Genomic DNA, 21,663 nt, shown 5'->3' on the forward strand with positions numbered 1-21,663 from the left:
GGAACAGACCAGTTGTCCATCTAGTCCAGCATCCTGTCTCATGCAGTGGCCAACCAGTTATAATGGAGGACCAAAAACAGGGCATAGATGTCAAGGCTTTCCCCTGATGCTGCCTCCTGGTGCTGATATTCATAGGTTTACTGCCTCTGGAGGTTCCCTTTAGTCACCATAGCTTATACCCATCAACACACCTATCCTCCATGAATCTTCAAATCCCCTTTTAAAGCTGTCTATGCCTGTGGCCATCACTACATCTTTTGGCAGCATATTGCACACATTTTAATCACTCTTTACGTACATAAGTATTTCCTTTTGTCTGTCTTGAATCTACTGCCCATCAACTTCATCAAATGCCATCAAGTTCTAGTATTTTAGAAGTTCTAGTATTTTTAAAAGAGGGTGAGGTAGTTCTCTCTTCCACTCTACCTCATGCATAATCTTATAAACCTCTATCAAGTCCCCCTTAGTCATCTCCTTTCTAAACTGAGAAGTCGCAGACTCGCAGAAAAGGTGCTCTGCCCACTAATTATATTGGTTGCCCTCTTCTGTACTTTTTCCAGCTCTGCAACATTGTTTTTGAGATACGGTGACCAGAATTGAACACAGTTATATAAATTAGGCCATATCTTAGATCTATATGACAATGGCCAATATTATAATGCCATTATAACATTGGCCATTTTATTTTCAATCCCTTTCCTAATAATCCCCAGTATAGTGTTTGCCTTTTTCACTACTGTGGCATACTGGGTTGACACTTTAATTGAGCTACCCACTATAAATCCAAATCTCTTTCCTTCTCAACAAGTTCAGACTCTATTAGCATATACCTGAAATTGATACTTTTTGTTCCAGTGTGCATCACCTTACCACTTACCTATACTGAACTTCCTTTGCCATATTGTTGCCCACTCACCCAATTTGTGAAGATCCTCCGAGAGCTCTTCACATTCAGCCAATTTTCACCATGCTTAATAATTTTGTGTTATCTGCATACTGGACTACTATATTGCTCACTTCCCAGTTCCTGATTATTTATGAAAAAAATAAATAGAACCAGCCTAATACAGATCCTTGTGGGACCTCACTGCTTACTTCCCTCCATTGGCAGAACTGTACATTTATTCCTCCTCTTTGCTTCCTATCATTTAACCATTTTTAATCCATAAGAGGACCCATCCTCTTATCCCATAACCATTAAGCTTGCCCAGGAGTCTTTGGTGAGGTACTTTGTCAAAAGCCTTTTGAAAATTCAAGTATATAATGCCTGCCAGGTCACCACTATCCATATGTTTGTTTGCTTTCTCAAAGAACTCCAAAAGGCTGGTGAGACAGGACTTCCCTTTGCAGAAGGCATGCTGATTTTCCCTCAACAGGCTTTGTCCCTCCATGTGCCTAATATCTCCTCTATATTTGATTACAGTTTCACTTTCTACTAATTTTTCTGGGCCAGACGTTAGGCTAACTGGCCTGTAACTCCCTGGCTCCATTCCCTTCTACATCTTCTACGTCTACGTATAAGTATCATCTGTACTAAAATGATTGAAGGAGCAGATACTCCACATAGTCCATGCCCATCTACAGCTTAAGCAATGATACCTCTTAACCCTTTTATCTACTATGATATAACCTTAGCCAAGTTACTATTTTTAAATGATTTAACTGAAACTTCAGTAACTACCAGAGGAAAAGCCAAATTCTCTCAAGATTCAGAGCACAAATGCAAGCCTCTATGTTCCAGTGACATTCACAAAGCATAAATGCTATATTCTTTGATTTGAATGGGACAGAAACCTCTGATTGCACCCACTATTAAATATTGTGCCTACCCCAGGGATATTGTATAAATAGAGATTACATACAAATGCAGAGTCATAGAATAGCAAGATCTGAGTCAAGTAGCACATTAAAGACCAACAAGATTTCCAGGGTATAAAGGTGTGAGAGTTAAGCTCCCTATGTTAGAGTCATAGGATTGAGTTTATTACTATTTATTGGGGTTGTCCAAACAGCTTTTATACTGTCCAGTTATACACCAGTTATACTGTCCAAGATGCTAAAAGAACCAGATAAGAACTTTTTAGCAAGAAGCTCTTCGTAAGCTTCCTTTGAAATTTCTGACTACCTTCGAAAAAGAATAGGTAAACAAGTAAAAACACTGATGGATCAACAATTCTTGCTTCCCCAACACATTTGAAAAGTGTTGAATATTTATTGTTTCCAGGCAAGAAAACCTGCTGAAATTGCTAAGTGTGGACCAAGTTCAATAAGCCAACAACAACCCCTAACTACAAATGCTTTGCTAAGATAAAACTACGTTTAATTAAAGAGAACTGATAGCTTTTTAATGAAATGCTAAAGCTACCGAAAGAGCTTGTGTTTGTAGGAACAGGCATTTGCTTCAGCTCAAGTATAAAAGCACAGAAGGCACAAGATGTAACAACTGAGAGTCTTGCACAAGAAGCAGCGTCTCTTATTTCCATACAGCAGCAAAAAAAATTGAATTTTTGAGAAATTAATCTGTTAATTATTTTTCTTGCTACAGGGCAAACTGGTGTTCAACATCAACATGCTCCTCTACAGCTAACTTTCAAGATTGCATCGAACTGGTTATAGTAAAGGGCTCTATGGCAAACCCTTTTGACTGTGGAATTTCAGCTGAACTTATGATGGTTACATTTTTATGTGCTGCTGTGCTCTACACTTGACCCCTAACATTTACTTAAATTAGTTTTGCAAACACTGCCCCTTTAATCACCTTCCCTCTTAACCAACGTCTCGTATTTCTAATTCAGTGAACACTTCTGTTCACTTCTGTAACAGGCACCTGAGCATATAAAGATCTCTTGAAAAAACAGTATCAGAAACAGACTTTATTTTGCTACAGCTCAAAATCTATGGCACAGAACACAGATTTCCCCTCCTTCCCTCTCATAAATCCAGCCCGAATGCCACGACCTTAAGTGCTATGTTCAGAGATGCACAAGAATGTAAGAAATGTCTTGCTGTATCAAACAAAAGGTTGATCCATTCTGTGTTCAGTGTTGGCCAGGGCAGGTAGCAGAGATTGGGTGTGTATGTTATACAGTTAGTGGAAGTATAAGAAGTCACTTTCAAATAAGAACTTATTAGAAAAACGTATGCAGTATTTATATTGCTAACATCATCAGAAATTAATTTTATTGAAAGACTAGTTTCACTAATGAAGTTTCTTTCTTCAGTATGAAAGTCTTAATAAGAACCACAGTGGCTACAGGTGCTGCTTTGGGGTTTTTTTCCCTCTATGTGTGTAATACTCCTACTACGCAGAAAGATGAGGATCTATGTCTGTTTGAAGTCTCAGGCCTTTAACTGCAATGTCAGCGAAAAACAGCTCCCGTGGAGATGCTTCTCTTTCAGTGCAATCCTAAACAAAGCCATACCCTTTTAAGCCCACAGACTTCAAGGACTTAGAAGGGTATTAACTGTGCCTAAGCTTACACTGTTATGGTGTGATGTGCAGAGCATTCCCTTCTGCATGTACATCTTCCTATTTGGTGGACAAGCAAAAATCACTCATAAAACCACTGTGATAAACAAACACATATAAACATCACTTGAACTGATCACATGAGTGGGAACCATAGATGAAGTCCACATGGTCCAGACAATGGTCTGAAAGTGTATTATGCAGCTTCTCTGCTGAAGCTCAGCAAGTACAGATCTGGTCAGTGCCTGGATAGAAGACTACTTGGAAATCCTATCCATGATGCCGTAAGTTCCATGATGAAAAGGACAAGATATAAATATAATAAATTAATACTGGTTTATTCAGGCAGGATAACCAAGTTGATTAGGAATAACACTAACTGTAACTAAGGTCAAGTATCATTAACATGGTTGTTTCTCAAGGACACCAGCAACCTTTTTTTTTTGCCAACAGTAAGTTCAGATACATTTTACCAGTAACGAAATTTCTAATGTTTTTGATAACATGATTCAGTCAACCCAAATACAGTAATCAATTAAGCACTATACATTCTAACTGCTGAGCTACCATGACAGTAGCTTGTATCCAACCTTCTATATACAGAAGACACATGGATTGTCCCTGCATTCTTCTAAGCTCCTGAAGCCCCTTCCAGGCCCTTGAAAAATCATTCCTGGGGTCATGGAATCCATCCACAGAAATAGCTGTGGGTGTCAGTAGGCTCAAGTGAGGAGGGACAAGGTGTTGAAGTCAATCCCTTTTCTCGTTGCTCTTCCAAAACAGGAAGGAGTGATTTCATTCCCTTGTCCTCCCTCACTTCAGCTCCCACCAGCTTACACCCTAGGAATGATCTTTTATAGGTATCATAATGGGCTGCAAGAACAAAGAGGAACACAAGAAAACTGTGTAGTGATAGAATACACACTAATATTACAACTTTCAGAACACTCTTTGACCAAGTTTTAGGCACTGGTGGTCTTTTTGCAATCAAGTTAAATGGATGTCTGCCATAAGTTCTCTTTGCCAAAACACTTAATTTTTCCTATAAGCTTCGTATAACTTTCTCATAGAGGAAAGAATAGCCATTAAATTTTATAGTGCTTACAGAAAAATGTGCTAAAATACCAAATTCCCCAAACTAACATGCTTACTATTAATTAGTTTTACCATGGAGTTTCTGGCAATTCGTAGATGTGATATCCCTTCCAGGTTTCCCCTGGAAATGATGTCATACCATTGCTGATTTCCCGCCCCCACCCCCATATCCCCACCATCTCCCACTGGTTGCCAGGCTGGGCTTGGAAACCACATCCTTGATCCAATAACAATATGGAATGTGTTTCACTGCACACTCTCCTCATGACAACATAGCCACAGAAGGCACGTGGAAATAGCTTTTTAAAATGTGAATTATTTCATTATGCTGCCATAACCAAGTGCCTACTCATTTTCTCTCTGAAGTGAATTTTCAGTACAAGCTCATACTTTGGAATTCAGTTTATAAATATCCAAAGCTACAGGCTACAATCAACAAGTTATTCAATTTGCAACATTCCCAATGCCCTTAATGGGAACAAGGAAGAATAAGAGGTTTGAGGATCACACTCAGTACTAGTGTAAGATCAAATTGGCAGACTCAGTATGCATGTGTCAAGATAAAAGTATCATCCACATCACATCGCTGGAAATAGGAAAGCACCTCCTGTGAAAGCTGAGAGCCTTCACCTCTCCCACTGACTTAACAGGGCAGAGCTAATTAGTATGACAAAATAGCACAGCATGTGTGGTTCAAGAGTTACTCAGACAATTAAAACTCTGGATTTCTCCACAGAATATTGCACTTTTTTGTATCAGTTACTGCAGAGAACTCTAAACATACCAGCCTGAAATTAGAGAACAGCCATTTCTGAAGAACTATTCGTTCCCATCACAACTTCTGAAACTTTCTGACCATAGCTTGACAGCCTGAATATAAGATACAATTTATTATTATTTCATCATTTTTATCACATGTTGTTTCAAATGCCATTTTGGCAGAAAATGTGATCTAAACATGCCATATCTGATCCGATCCAAACCACACAGTTGCGAACGACCCTCGGCTACTCCGTAGATCGTCCCCCTCCAGGCCTTTCTGTCCTATAGCGCATCAAGAGAGATCCGCAGAGTCTCGCAGTGAAGTTTTTACAGGGTAGTTCACCATTGCTTTCCCCAACCCAACACACTTAGCCGTACGACAGCCACGAATGGTAAGTCATACGTTGCCACCCCCTTGGCACTTTGAGCCGGTGTGGGATAATGGGGAAACATGCCATATATACATAAATAAAAGGTGCACGTTGCTGTCCTCATTTGACACATCTGCATTGGAAGTAGGTATACTTACTTCATTTTATTTTTATAGAAAGCCTTACTGCTGTAGGTGTTTTATCAACATTGAATATTATAGCCACAATCCAATCCAAGTTAATCACACTAAAAAAAATTATTGCTTTCAGTGGACTCACACATGTTTAATTCTGGGCTGGACTGTGGCCTAGATTATTATTAAACTTCTTCCAAAGACAAAAGTTACTTGATTTATAGTTTCAAAGACATACATAAATATTTCTTCTTTCACACCTTATAAACTTACACACAAGCTTTAAAAGAGTACTATTCATGCAACGTAATCCAGACTGGGGTAGATTTGCACAATCTGCACCTGTGAGGAATGTGTTCTGTACCCTGTGTGTGTGTGAGAGGGAGTACAACAAAAAGAAAATCTGGCTTGAACGCAAACTATATAATATCAATCCATATGGCATAGTTTATACCTAGCCCCTGGACACAAGGAACACTCGCACCTAATACAAAGATACTCCACCAGTTATTCAGTCACTACATTTATCACATTCTAGATCCTATGGATGCTTTACCATAACAATTCATAGATGAACACGATTACAGACTCTTACGCAATGACTCTTCCATTGTCCACAGCAACCCAAACCAGTGGCACACACCCTTTTACTCCTTTACAAATGACCCTTCTCCAATAGTAGTCAAAATATGACAACAGCAGCATGCAAGCGCCGTAGCAGACTGAGGCATACTAGCAGTAGTTACACGCTTCTTTAAAAGCCACACTTTAAATCATTTCACATACTAGAATGTCAGAGTGGATAACCGCTGTCCCAACACCCCTCAGAATCCCCCAAAGTCAACCACAGGTTCAGGTAATTGTGACCGCCCACTTTACAACAGAAATACATAATTTCCGTATTGGTCTTTGATGAAGGGACCACAGACTTGAAAAGAGGAAACAATTACCGTCATTAAAATTGCACCCAAGCATGAGATTTAGTCACAGGCTATGGACCTTCCAATGGTTGTGGGGCTCTCTCAATGGAGTCAAAATTTCAGACAGTGGGGAGGACTAAGCCCCAGCAATAACACTGTTCTGCTAGAGGCTCTGCCTTGTCTTCCAAGAAAAACAGCAGCCAAATAAAAGAAATCTGTATTACCCCTACCTTCTAGGACTCAAAGGTAAAGGGGGGGGGGGAATCTTCATTTCTCTTTCTTTAAAATGCTGCCCAGAACAGCATGAAGAAAATAGTTATTATAAATAAATAAATAATTTTTTTTAAGAATTATAAAAAGAGCAAAAACGTTACTGGAAAAGTTGTCTTTCTTTCTATCCATATCTCTGATATTCTATGTTTATTAGCAACATTGTTTAAAATATTTCATGCACAAGGTTCTCAAAGTCCTATAATATGGTAACTATGCAGAAACAACGTTTATCTTCTCATATATCCATATGGTGTAACATGCACTAGTATAGCCTTATAAGTAACTAAATTCACAAAACTAACTAGCCTGTCTGCCTCCATGCTTCTACATTTGTTATCTAGATAACACAGGTGACTTGTAAGAAAAACTGAGCCATCTCTCTTCAAGTTTATAAAACATATGCTAAATTCTCATTCTTATAAAAACTGACTGAAGACATAAGTACAGGTTGTAGAACAGTAGTTTGTTAATTTGCACATAAGCGAGGCACCAAGCACAGCAAAACTCTCCATTTTTTGTTCAAGGCCCGCCATATATTCTGCCTCACCAGCAAGGCAGTACTGAATATATTAATGAAGATATTATTGATGCAATTTACTTCCAGTGAATGTGTTGAAACTAAGGGTAAAAAGATATTGGGTAACTCCTGTATGTTTTCATCAGTAAAAGGAGACCCAATTATACGCCTATCTCTTATAAAACATAAATGAAAAGATCTCCTATTAAATCCAGAAGAGGAAAAAACCTGAACGAAGATGTGGGAATGAAAACTGACTACTTTGGGACATCATAGATATTATTATCCTTTAGGAGATTCACTTCTCAAACTTTCCCAAGACATTGACCAAATTCAAGGACTGCATCTGAGAAACCACTAAAGTGAAAATGAAACAACTCATTCGGAAAGGAAATTAAAGGTATTTACTAACTGAAAACCTGTAGTTCACATTAACAGCAACAACCTCCAATATTAAACAATTTAATAATATCTAAATATATCTCCAACCATTATTTTCTGCCCATCCTTTCCTATTGTATGCGTACACTCACATTTGACACACACAAATTTATGCCTGGATGCAACCATGCCTGATGCTGGTAATACTGATAATTACAATCTAACATGGAACTAATCAGCTTGGCTTGAAACAGAAATCATAATTCAAATTGGGAGCTGGCACTAATCATTTGATGTTCACTTGAAGAGATTAGATAGGCTGAGCAAGAACATTTTGGTAGAAGTACTGATAAGAATATGGGGAACAGGAATTATTAGTATTTACTCTGCCTGTAATGCTTAGAGAAGCAAACAGTTTAAAAGGAATAGCACTTCCAAATGGCTATTTAATCTGAAATTTCCAGATAGCACAGAGAATATTTTCTCACAGAATGCACAGTATCTTTGCCATCATATCTATCCTGTGGGCTGTTCTTGTCTTTCACTGCAGGAATCTCACTCAATTTTGCTCCATTATGGGATGCTACGCAACCCAAGGCCTGCTGAAAATTACCACCAAGAAGCTGTAGCCCTTACTCACTAGGTTGCCCCACACTGTTTCTAGCAAACTAAAAGGAAATAGTCACATCCTCCAAATTCAGAGGAAAACTGGCATTTTTGTGCATTTGTTCTGACAACAACAGTGCAATAGAACTAAAAGATATACAGAAGGCAATAAAAATTAGAATGAGTTCTAGATAAGAAGAGACTAAAAGGAAAGACTACTAAGGCCTGATATAACAAGAGGTATACAAAATCTAGTTAAGAAAAAATGTGCCACCAAATGCTTCTTTAGTAACAAGGAAAAATATAGTGTACTCTTATATGGCATAGAAATCTGGAGAGTATTGTGTATCACATTCCTACTTGATTTACACTTTTAAAAATCCTGTAGTACTATATAAGGCATAGCTTAGTGCAACCTGAGGTTTTCTGTCCACAGCCCTAATTAACTTAGCAAGAACTTCCTGACCTCCATCGTTAGACTGCTGCAGAAGACCTCTACCATGCTTTTTACCAGCAATACTTTTTTCCTTTTTCTCATCTCAATTTTTTTTGTTTAATATACAGCCTGAGGAAGGTGCCCAAAGGCCAGCTTGCTACTTTATGGCTTTCAGTTGGTCCTAATGCAGCTGCTAAAGCTTTAAGAAACTATATAATCATAAATATCAATTATATTACACATGCATATTTGCCTTTAAGGTTTCATGGAAATCAAGTAATTCTCAGGCATAAGAGCTCTTACATTTTTTGTCTGAACAAATGGACTGTATTCCTACCATGACAGTCAGAATGATCAGAGAATGAAATAATTTTTTTATTACAAGTATCTTTCCTTTTTCTCTACTTCCTGTTAGAATAGTAATTCATTCCAGAGGAGCAAAAGAATACAAGTTTCCTACATTAGGAGGGGAATGTGAATTTTAAGATCATAAGAGCTGCTCTGAAAGACATAAAGTTCAAAAATACACTTAAAAACCCTATATTCAAGAAGCACAGAGTTTAAGTAGTTACAATCCGAGGTTGCTTTACACTATAAGGCCAGCACTCCAGATTTCTTCCGTAGCTTGGAGGCCTTAATGCCAAAAACATAATCCTTTTGACCCAGACAAAATAAGGAATTGGAAGGGGTGTCAGCATGCAGCTACTATACCTTATTTTCTCTGTTTTTCTATATTATAACTATAGGGAGATGCTCCCTAATGCAACAGTGTATGAATTAATATAATGTATGTGTTAATAATAAACTTCCACAACTCAGACATCATTCACAAATTAACTGATAAAGTAAGAAGGGCAGCCAACTGCTCTTCCTAATGGAGAAACATTTGATACTTCTTAAATAGTTAATAATATCATTTTAATGAAATGCAATACCCTTTTTTTCTCTTAAAAGAGAGGTGCCTGAAATCAAGAGGTAAAGCTAATAGTATTCTTTAAAATGGAAATTCACCAGACAAAGTGTCCTCCACTTTCTCTTTAAAACGAAATCTTCAGTGTGGTGAAGAAGTGGAGTTCAGGTATGAACTTCAGGCTACGCAGACACTACTCTTTATTTTCTTCCAATTCAAATGCAATGACCTGTTACCCGACACATTTATCATAAAGATCCTACTTTGTAAGCAAACACTGCCCTCTTGTGCACTAGAATATCCAGCAGAGAAATTTTGTTTCCTACTTTTAAAAACAGATTTTCTAATACAAGCAACAGATTTAGGTCCTGCTCTGTTTGTATCTATGCCTTCTTTATTTATTTATTATTTACATTATTTATAGTCCGCCTTTTTCATTGAGCCTCAAGGTGGATTACACAGTGCCAGTCAATGAGATCAATAGCAGGGGTATTCAATAAATAATGCAACAGGATATAGACCACAGAAATTTGAAAGCAAGCAGAAATCCAATACAGAGTTGAAAACAATGCCCAAACAAATCATAAACAGGCTTCAATGCAATAGAAGAGCCAATAAATGCAGAATACAATACAAAAAGCAAGTGTTCAAGCAACAGCCAGTTTACAGTATGTGTAATACTCATGGTGCCTGCTCAGAAGGAAGCCCCAAAGATCAATGGAACTTACTTCCATGCAAGTGTGCACAGCATTAGAGCAACCAGCCTCATTTTGTCACTGCAAGGACAAAAACTATTTAGCAATAAACATGGCCTGGGAAACCAGGGGTGCTTTTTTCTCAGTTGCATTACTGAAGTTTGGCAAGACTCACGTGGTGGGGGAAACTAACAAGGAGTTCCTTCCCCCTTCCCCCAGCCACAACTTTCCCCCTGCCATCTTCCAAGCCAGTCTTCCCCATCTGAGTCATCAAATACATATCTAAGAACAAAGCACCTTGGATGGGCAGATGGAGGAATTTATAAGTAAAAGCACCCACACACACACGCACATGTTTCCTGCACAATATGGCTACATACCACTTTGTAACAGAAAGCTAAAGAATCAGTCTGGTCCTAAATTCAAAGTCAGAAATGTATCCAACAGATTCTGTACACATATTTTTTTTTATTTATTTACATTGTTTACAGTCTACTTTTCTCACTGGGAATCAAGGCACATTACACAGAGTAAGTCAATACAATCAACAAAATGGGACATCCAATAAACAGTGCAATAGGATTAACATGACATATTAAAAATGATGCAAAATTTTCACAGGACAGGAGTATTTAATGTACAGCAATAGACAGTACAAACTATACACAGTAGAATAGACCACAGTCCCTAAACCTTAATCCAAGTGACTTTCAGAACCGTTTTGTTGCAGTACAGCCTTATTATCTGTATAGAAAAGTCCCCTTGAATAATTCAGTTTTACACAGCAGAAAGCCCAGACAGTGGGAGACTTCCTGGCCTCACCAGGCAAGCCATTCCATAAGATGGGAGCCAAGTGGGGGGAAATGCATATGGGCAGCTGTTGATCTTTCCTGTTTCCAGGCTATCACCTGATGAAGGCCCTGCTCAGATGAGCAAAGCTATTGTAGTGGAGCACAGAAGGAGAGGTGGTCCAATAGGTAAGAGCAACCAAGACCATGAAGGGCTTTGTATGTGATAGCCAGCGCCTTAAATTGAGACCGGGAACTGATAGACAGCCCATGCAGTGACTGGAGAATGGGAGTAACAGGCATGATCCACCTAGCTTCCAGTAATGACTCAGCAGTCGACTGGAGACCAATGTAAAGTTGACTGGAGACCAATGTAAAGTGTGTTACAGTAGTCTAGTCTCAACCTCCCAAGTCAATGTTATAAAAATCAGTATCATTTCAAGCAATCTCCGTAAAACTGTTGCAAATGTTAGAGGGCACATCAGAAGACCTTTTTAAAACAATTAAATTTTGGCTTTGAAGGAGAATATTTTCCTATGCAGGTATGCGACATTCACGCAAGTGCACAGGATACTCTTGGTAATCTGTTGAAATTTAGCCTGCAATGAAAGCACGAAAACACAACCTAAATCTGAGATTAAACAACATAGTGGTACTTCAGGCAAGAACAGGTTCTTTGATAAATTCTTGCCTTGTTTTATTTGGGGCAGAGGGAGAAATGATTTAATCACTTCTAACACTTGATGGACTGATATACTAACTGATGAATGTTTAATTTGAAAGAATGATGACAGAGCTGAACACAAGCATTTAGAAAAAACAATGATAACTTTGCTATCATAATCTTACAAATAATCTAAATCAGAACAGCTTTTGAGCCATAATAAGCACCCCACAATTCTCTTGATCTTCCAAGATTTTCATTATATTCTTCTGCATCAGAAAAACCTACTTTTACTATATTCAATTACCTTTCCTCCCCCACCTCATCCCGCCCTTGCAAGAGTTCAAAAGTCTTGGCCCCTTCAATGTATCAGGTATGAATTGATACCCTTCCTTAAAAGAACACAGCAGCAAAGTGGAAACAGACACTTGTAAGCAGCCGTCTTTGAAAAGAAATGCAGGGACAAAGGGTGACAATGAAGCTCCGGTCAAAAGTAAAAAGGTCAAAGGTTCAGACAAGTGCAAGGAATTACAAAGCTACAGCTTCCAACACTACGGCTTCATCTAAGTTCCTCCCACAGGTTTAAACAATCTGGGTCAAGCAATACTTTTCAAACTAAATTCTCAGAGACTTTCCCTGGCCTTTGTGCTACCATAAAGAACAACAGACAATATATATTTTGAAAATACTCTTACAGAAGCTCTCTCAGTTAATACAAAGTCAGCAAGATAAAGGGCATCTTTAAAACAGTTTAACCTAAAATAAACAGTTCAGTAGCAAGTACTATGTGTGTGGGGGGCAGGAGGGAAGGGAGGCTAAGGTGAAGTAATCATGTTCTTTTGTATTAGTATGCTGACCCTTAGTAGGGCATGAAATTAACTATCAGCAAGTAAAAAATCTGCTACTTGTTAAACTACTTTGCTACGCAGAGTGGCCTTAAAATAAAATATGGGGATTGAGTTTCTTCCAAAAGATTAACTTGTATAACCTCTCAGCAGGCTTCCCCTATCACTGAACTCTGGGAGAAACCGCTCTGGTCCTACTTGGAGGTATAGCCTTTTTAAGAGGAATATACAGCATGATGAAAACTGAATTGCCTTGAAAATCCTACCTTGACAGCCATCTTGTCTGGTCTAAAAAATACACTTCAAATGGCTTGGTGCTGAAGTATACCAAATATTTAAAAATTTAACAAAAGTGCAATGAGAAAGGAAGCTAAATCAACAGGTTAAATCCAACTTTCACTATAACCTTCATCTTACCACCCAACCTTTCAGAAGTGTCAGGGGTAGAACTATCTGTAGCATTCCCTATGCCTGGCATGTAAGTAAAAAATTCTTTTGATTTGCTGTGCGATATGCTTTGTTTTCAAGGGCAAAGTCTATAAGAAAAATGCAGCCACAGAGAATGAAATATTACTTCCATCTTCCATTTCTCTTCTGTTGGGTTAGTGTTCAAATATTCTGCATTTATTTAAACCTAAAGTTTTACCCTAAAGAAGATTCTCTGTGTTGTCTTGAAAAGTATCCACAAGGTCACGTACAGCCTTGCATAGATCTTCTTATAAGTCCCTTTTCTAGAAGTACTTGACACAACATGATTTTACAGTATGGAATTTTTAATCACTGCTTTGAGTAGGAAAAAAACAGAAAAGGTAGCCACACAATTCAATCCAACTTCACTCTCAAAGTATAAGTGTAACTAGACACCAATATACAAAAATCTTTTTACTCCAAGGATCTTTAGTTCTACATAAGTAGCAAGCACTCTTGACATTCTGTTGGGAACTCAGTAATCTATTTCTCTGTTGCACATCTGATTAAGGAAATTCGCACTTAAACTGGCCATCTTCCTATAATGGCATAACAGCAATTGATATTTATTGTATCTCTATATTTATTTGGATATTTATATGCTCCTTTTCATGAAGTATCTATCAAATCTATTTAAATGTTTTATATCCAATCCTTCTCCAGAGATTCAAAGTGATTAACAATAAGGCAGAAAAAATACAATAAAAACATAGACCACCACCATCAGTACAGATATAGTCAGCCAACGGTGAATAATGCAGCCTTCAACATCAGACACAAAAAACAGCCTCAATAAAAAGCCACTGAAAGATGGCCCTGCGCACTTCCCTACAAATAGGTAGGGAGAGTGTCCTCTGAACCTCCTTCAGAAGGCCACGTCAGAGGATTGGCCCCATGGCCAAGGAAGATATTGCTTGAGCAGCAGGGGGACAAAACACTGTGAAAGGGCACTATGAGCAGAAGCAAAGCACTGACTGACTTGACTTTGCAAAGCAAATCATATCATTCATTGTCCGTACATAAATATAGAAACAGTATTCCTTTATCATTTGCTCCAGCTAGCCCTGGGTTGATCAGAACAGCTCTAACCAGATGGTTGGTCATTGTACACATGAAACTGAAGATCCAGTTAGATCCAGGGACCTGTCAGGGTAGGGAAATAAAAGTCATAGATATTTCTCATGTCCCCCTCCACTATTTTGACCCCAGGAAATCAGTTTCCCACAGTAAGAGGACATACATGGAAGTAATTTCCTTGGAGGCTGCAGAGAGGGAAGGGAAGGGTATGAAATCATCCTTTCTGCTTCTTCCATCAACAGAGCTGTGCTAGTGAAAAAAAGAGAAGAAGGTAGTTTCACTTCCCACTCCCTTCCATCTCCCCACTGCAGCCTCCCAACTCACAAGGCGATTATTCCACACAGGTCCCACAACCCCAGAAATAAAATTCCCTAAGGTCAAAAAAGACTGCTGGGGGAAGAGGGCATAGGAAAGATCCAAGGTCCTCACATACACCCCAACTGCTCCCAACTGCTAGTAGGCAGTAGTCTTCACTTTTTTTTCACTGCTCATTCTCTGCAATCAAAAAAAGATCACATTCACTGACCAAGTCACAATGCTGAAACTATTTAATTTCACACTGTTCCTCTTCCTTTAACAGGATAGCAGGCAAATAAGGTGAGAACCATCATAAGGTTTTTCACAATAAAGTTCTATTCAGAAAGGAGCCAGTTTGGTGTAGTGGTTAAGAGGGCAGGACTCTAATCTGGAGAACTGGGTTTGATTCCCCACTCTTCCACTTGAAGCCAGCTGGGTGACCATGGGTCAGTCACAGCTTCTAGGAGCTCTCCCAGCCCCTCCCACCTCACAGGGTGTTTTGTTGTGGGGATAATAATAACATACTTTATAAACCACTATGAGTGGGTGTTAAGTCGTCCTGAAGGGCAGTATATAAATCAAATGTTGTTGTTGTAGTTGTTATTATATGATAAACAATCCACAGTTTGTTCACCATGTGAACAAGCCTCAAATCCTCAAGCTCATGTACCCCTCAGCCATCCGATCACATGTGGAGTTGTGATTTAAGACTTCCTAGCTTCTCAAGTCTTTGATCTAACTTCAGCTTGTTGTAATGTCTCAGTTCAGGAACCTTAACAAATAGAGGGCTGTTTAGAAAGAAACACATCCAATAAATAAAGGTGCTTGGATCTGGATAAATCAATAAATTGGAGTTAACTCCAAGATTTCAGTTGTAGCCCTATGCAACTTCGTGAAATGGTCTGCTTGAGGAGGTCAGGAAAGCTCCAAACTTCTTTCATTTATTATCTTACTCTTACTGCACTGTTTTCTACTTCTATATTTCCATTTTTGCACCCTTTTATGACATATCACATCTGATTTTTTTTTTGCATTGTTTCTAATTTTCATATTCCTAGTCCTATTGCATTATTTTTGTTGGCTATCTCACGCTATTTGACTGCATTGTCTTACACTGTCAAAAAGAGTCCAGTAGCACCTTTAAGACTAACCAATTTTATTTTATTGTAGCATAAGCTTTCGAGAATGCTACAATAAAATAAAATTGGTTAGTCTTAAAGGTGCTACTGGACTCTTTTTGATTTTACTACTACAGACTAACACGGCTAACTCCTCTGGGTCTTACACTGTGTAATCCACCTTGAGTCTTAGTGGGAAAGGTATGTCATAAATAATGTAAATAAATAAATTACACAACAACAATAATAATAACAAATGAATAAATATGTGAGTCCAAGAATTCAGGAATCATTCATGTCAGATACAAGTTTGTATATAACACCTGAATGCAGCCCAACTCTTAGGAGTCTATCTTAAAACCTACAAACTAGATGAATGAAAAAGAGAACACACAAGCAACAATCAATGGAGAATAGGTCTTTGCAGGACTCATTTTGAGAGGAAACGTGCAGGAACGCAGTTCTGGTAGTTCCCCAAAGAGGTCATATGTCAGGTGGCCCCACCCACCTGACTCTCGGCCATTTTGGGCCCGTTTCGGCCTGGATTGTGGCCGAAACGGCCCGGATCAGGCCTCTGACAGGTGGTGGATCACTCTCCCGCTCAGCAACGGCCCGATCCTGACCATGTTGGGCCCCTTTTTGGCCATTTTCAGCCCCTTTTTGCCATTTTGGGTCCAATTTCAGCCCTGAATGGCCAGGATAGGGCCCAAAACAGCCTGGATAGGTGATGTCAGGGGGTGTGGCATATGCAAACCAGTTATGCTAATGCCACATATCCATTGATGTCAAGGGGTGTGGCATATGCTATTGAGTTGTGCTAATGTGTTCCTCCAGCTCTTTTTCTACAAAATGACCCCTGGGTCTTTGGCACAATTTCCTTTATGGTCTTCCACAAAAAAACTATTTTACAAAAGAAAAGAACGATGGAAATCAAAATAAAGTTAAGTTGTTCAAATGGCCATATATGGACCTATCCTTCATTAATTTGTCTAATCTTCTTTTATAGTAACCTAAGATCATGACCATCACCATAAGTTAATTAAGCATTGTGAGAATTTGTTGGGTATAAGAAATTCAAGCATTGCAGAAAATGAAAAAGTACTCTGTCTACTTTTCCCACACCATTAATTGTTTGTTTATGTCTTCTGTGTTTGTTTGTTTATATGTTTTTGTTGTGTATAAAACTTTATTTTAATGTTTTATGTGTTTTAATATTTGTTGTTTGCCACCTTGGGGACCTTGTTTTGGGTGAGAAGGAAGCACATAAATGCTTTAAATAAAATAAATCTTTACTCAAGTAACTTTCTGAACCATTTTGTTACAGTACAACCTTATTACCGGTGTAGAAAAGACTTCTGAAAAAATCAGTTTTACATAGTCAACAGAAAGCCAGGAGAGTAGCCTCATCAGACAGGCCATTCCCTAAGATGGGAGCCACTATAGAGTAAGCAGAGTACCAGCAGACAGCCCATCTCAGATGAGCGAAGCTGCCATGGCAGAGCACAGGGTGAGAGATGGTCCCGCAGAGAAGAGGGATCAAGGCCATGAAGGGCTTTGTTAGTGACAGCTAATAATTGAGCCTGGTGACTGATGAGCAGTCAATGGAATGACTGAAGAACGGGAGTAATATGCATGCTCCATCTAGCTCCCAATAATAGCTGAACTGCAGCATTCTGCACCAACTGAAGTCTTCAAGTTGATGTTGAGAGGAGATCACTGTAAAATGCATTACAGTAGTCTAGTCAAGATGTTACTGAGGCATGTATCCAGGATACCAGATTGGTCTATCGATCAAACTCAATCAAAAGTTGGGAGCATAATACAATTCTGTAAATGATAATCCTGTTGTCACAATCAACTAAGGACACCCTCTTACCAATATTATCTATACTCTTAGGAACAAAAGCAAGAGCAAAAAGGTGTATATTCTGCTTAGCTGGCCTTTACAATGGGTGCTTTCCCAACCAAAGACCAGGCTTGATCATCTACCAAAGAGAAAAGCTGGATTTTAGTGATTAAGAATTACTCTAATAAGAAGTATAAATCTGTTATTTTTTCTACAAGCTATCACCCCAAAGCTATTAAAAGCAGGTGGAATACAATATTTAATTTTTGTTAAACTCTGAGGCAGAAGGCTTGCTCAAAATGATAATAAAACAACATGGCAAGCGCTATTTCTTCTGAACAATGTATTTTAAACTAAATAATGATGTATGGAAATGAGCTACTGTGTAAATAGGCATGTTTTTTTAAAAGAAACAACTTATAGTGCTAGAGAATGTTTACTTTAGTGGTCCTTATCTCAGCGTTGGTGTTGGGCAACATGAAATCAACTCACACCTTAACCCCATAAAATAAACAATGAAGCAAAATCCTTAAAGGCAAACAGTCTAGTTAAAATTGTCACTTTTACTGCAATTACGGTGTTTTTGTGTTAAGTACGATGGAGTAGGTCTTAAAAACATAAAAGCCACACTGGATTAGACCTAGAGCTCATCTAGTCCAACAGCACATTTCAAACACTGGCTGACCAGCTTCCTCTAGAAAACCCACAAGCAGGATGACCATAACAGCATCCTCCTGCCTGTGTTCCCCAGCAACTGATATAAAGAGACATACTGCCTCTGGTACTGGAGGGAGCCACTGAGAGCCTCTGGTACTAGTAGCCATTGATAACGGTTGTAAAAGGAATGACAGGACTGCCCTCTGGAAATAATGGAAGAGGCTGGAAGGCCCATTGGAAATAATGGGAACCAGGAATGTCAATTTACTCGCCTAGGCTCCATTGAAATACATTACAGCAAAAAGAAAAGTTGCAAAGAAAATGTGGAATGGATTTTCCAGGAAGGCCTCTGAGCCCAAATAGACTGTCCAGGGACTGGAATGACAGGCCCCATAGTGCAATGACAATCCCTGGGAAAAGCAGAAGGGCTCTGGGACAGGAATGACAGACCCCTGAGTGGAATGACGGCCCCTGGGTGTAGCAGAAGCGCTCTGGAACTGGAATGATGGCCCCTGGGTGTAGTAAAAGGGCTCTAGGACTGGAACGGCAGACCCATGAATGGAATGGCGCCCCCTGGGAGTATAAGAAGGCCTCTGTCCCTGGAATGACAGTCACCAGAGTAAAATGACAGCCCCTGGGTTTAGCAGAAGGGCTCTGGGACTAGAATGATAGGTCCCTGAGTGGAATGATGCACCCTGGGAGTATCAGGACTCTGGGAATGGAATGACAGACCCCTGAGTGCAATGCCAGCCCCTGGGTGTAGCAGAAGCATTCTAAGACTCGAATGACAGGCACCAGAGTGGAATGATGCCACCTAGGAGTATCAAAAGGACTCTGGGACTGGAATGACAAACCCCTGATTGCAATGACAGCACCTGGAAGTAGCAGACCTGTTCTCGAACTAGAATGACAGCCCATGGGTGTAGCGGATGCACTCTGGGACTGGAATGACAGGCGCCTGGCTAGAATGACAGCTCCTGGGAGTAGCAGAAGCATTCTGAGACAGGAATGACAGGCCCCAGGGTGAAATGACAGCCCTTGAGAGTAGCAGAAGCATTCTAGGACCAGAATAACAGGCCTCCGAGTGGAATGACAGACCCTGGAAGTTCCACATGTGTTCTCTGACCAGAATGACAGGCTCTTGTGTGGAATGACAGCCTCTGTGAGTAAGATGGGTTCTTTGACTGAAATGACTGGCCCCAGGGTGCCATGACAGCCCCTTGGAGTAGCAGAAGTGCTCTGTGACTGAAATGGCATGCCCCAGAGTGTAATGACAGCCCCTGGGAATAGCAGACGTTTGGGGGGTACTGGAATGACACCCCCCAGAGTGAAATGACAGCCCCTGGGAGTAGAGATAGTGGTCTGCAACTGGAGTCACAAACGGTAGAGTGGAATTAAATACTTTACGTTTTAATTGATATTTCTGGAAGATGTGGAGCTATCACCAAATCAGTTCCATCAGTATATTTATCCTTCCTGTCAGCTCCTCAGTTTCCTTACACTTTCATAAGGTTGATATCAGCCACTTCCTGTTTTTTTTCATAAATCCTGCCCTTGTCCCCTTTCCTGTTCCCCTGTCCAATTCTGCAGCCTTCCAGACTTTTTATGTTCCCATTATATGTCACACCTTGCCTGAGTTTCTTGCTCACTTTTGCTCACTATATTGACAACTGACCCAGAGCACCCCTTCATAGTCTCTCTGTGAAAAATCCCATCTCATACTTTAGTTAACAAACAGTTAACAAACTGTAATGATGGTTTTTATTTTGTTTTATGCTATTGATGTTGTTTGTTTGTTGTTATGTTTTGAGTCCGCTTCCAGGAGGAGCGAACGATAAATCCAATAAAATAAACAAATAAATATTTCAGAGGTCCCCAATCTTGCAACCTTTTGGAGCCTGCAGGCACATTTGTAATTCTGACACACCATGGTGGGTGCAGATACAAAACGACTGCTGCAGCAGGTAAGCTAGCCAGAACACCCAGGGGCTGTCATTCCACTCTGGGGCCTGTCATTCCAGTCTCAGAACACTTCCACTACACCCACGAGCTGTCATTCCACTCTGGGGCCTGTTCATTGCAGTCCCAGAGCACTTTTGCTACACCTAGGGGCTGTCATTCCATTCAGATTTCTGTCATTCCAGTCCCAGAGTGCTTCTGCTACACCTAGGGGGTATCATTCCACTCACGGTCCTGTCATTCCTATCCCAGAGCACTTCTGCAACTCCCAGAAGCGGTCATTGCACTCAGGGGCCTGTCATTCCAGTCCCAGAACGCTTCTGCTACTCCCAGGGCCTGTCATTGCACTCTGGGACCTGTCATTCCAGTCCCTGAATAGTCTATCTGGGCCCAGACACCTTCCTGCAAAATCCATTCCACATTTTCTTTGCAACTTTTTTTACTGTAATATATTTCAATGGAGCCCAGGCAAGTAAATTGGCATTCCTGGTTCCTATTATTTCCAATGGACCTTCCAGCCTCTTCCATTATTTTCAATGGGCAATCCTGTCATTCCTTTTAGTACATCCCGATCCTATGGAACTCAACAGGCCTTGCTTCAAAGTTAAGCGTTCTTAGGACAGCGCTGTAGAACCCTGCGCAGATACTCAGCCCAAGAGGCAATAGGGAGAGGAGGGAACAAGTCCGGCATTTCCCCTTCTATCTCTGCAATACAAGTTACAAAATCTTCCTGAGATTGTCGCCATGCCTATCCCCCACCCCACCTTTCTTACCGCCAATAATGGTGCGGATAAGGGAGGCGTGTCCCGGGCAATCCACCAGGGTTAGCTGGAGCTGCCCAGGCCCGGGTCCCAAGTGCGGAGGTAGCTCGGTGCACAGGCAGGAGAAGCCCAAGTCCAAGGTGATGCCCCGAGCTCGGCTCTGCGGGGCCCGGTCGAAGGCAGCTGTAGAACCGATAGTGCTGAGGGCTCGCGCGAGTGCAGTCTTGCCGCTGTCAATGTGCCCCAGGACACCCACATTCACATTGAGCCGACGCAAAGCGCCGGCCTCTGGGACTGGCGGAGCACTGCTTACACCAGCCATGGATGCCTCGACGCCGTTCCCGTCGCTCGCAAGCTGGTCCGGCTCCCAACAGCACCCCCGTGGCAACACAGGCTACATTAGGGCCGTTCCGTGCAACCACCGCATCTGCCCCCCGCCCCCACCTCAGGGGATTTGTGAGGGAAAAGAGACACTCAAGAAGCCAGCCACGGCTGGGTAATCCTTTGCGTAGCCTCTGACTAGAACCGAAGCATATATAAAACAAGACGAGTAAAGCCCATTCATACAACTAATGTATCAACTGCTGCTGCGTCTTCTCACAGTACTGAGAGAG

At 40.3% G+C, this 21,663-nt stretch overlaps 1 protein-coding gene across 1 annotated transcript in view; it reads right to left on the minus strand.

The window, feature by feature from the left end:
• Positions 1 to 21,387, minus strand: part of EEFSEC (eukaryotic elongation factor, selenocysteine-tRNA specific) — a 295,418-nt gene extending 274,031 nt beyond the window's left edge. The window contains exon 1 of the mRNA XM_054978534.1: positions 21,062 to 21,387. Coding sequence (XP_054834509.1) covers positions 21,062 to 21,371 — 310 coding nt within the window. The 5' untranslated portion in view covers positions 21,372 to 21,387. The remainder of the gene's footprint in view (positions 1 to 21,061) is intronic.
• Positions 21,388 to 21,663: the final 276 nt, after the last annotated feature.

The sequence above is a fragment of the Eublepharis macularius genome, chromosome 4 (genome assembly GCF_028583425.1).
Source record: "Eublepharis macularius isolate TG4126 chromosome 4, MPM_Emac_v1.0, whole genome shotgun sequence".
Taxonomy (NCBI): domain Eukaryota; kingdom Metazoa; phylum Chordata; class Lepidosauria; order Squamata; family Eublepharidae; genus Eublepharis; species Eublepharis macularius.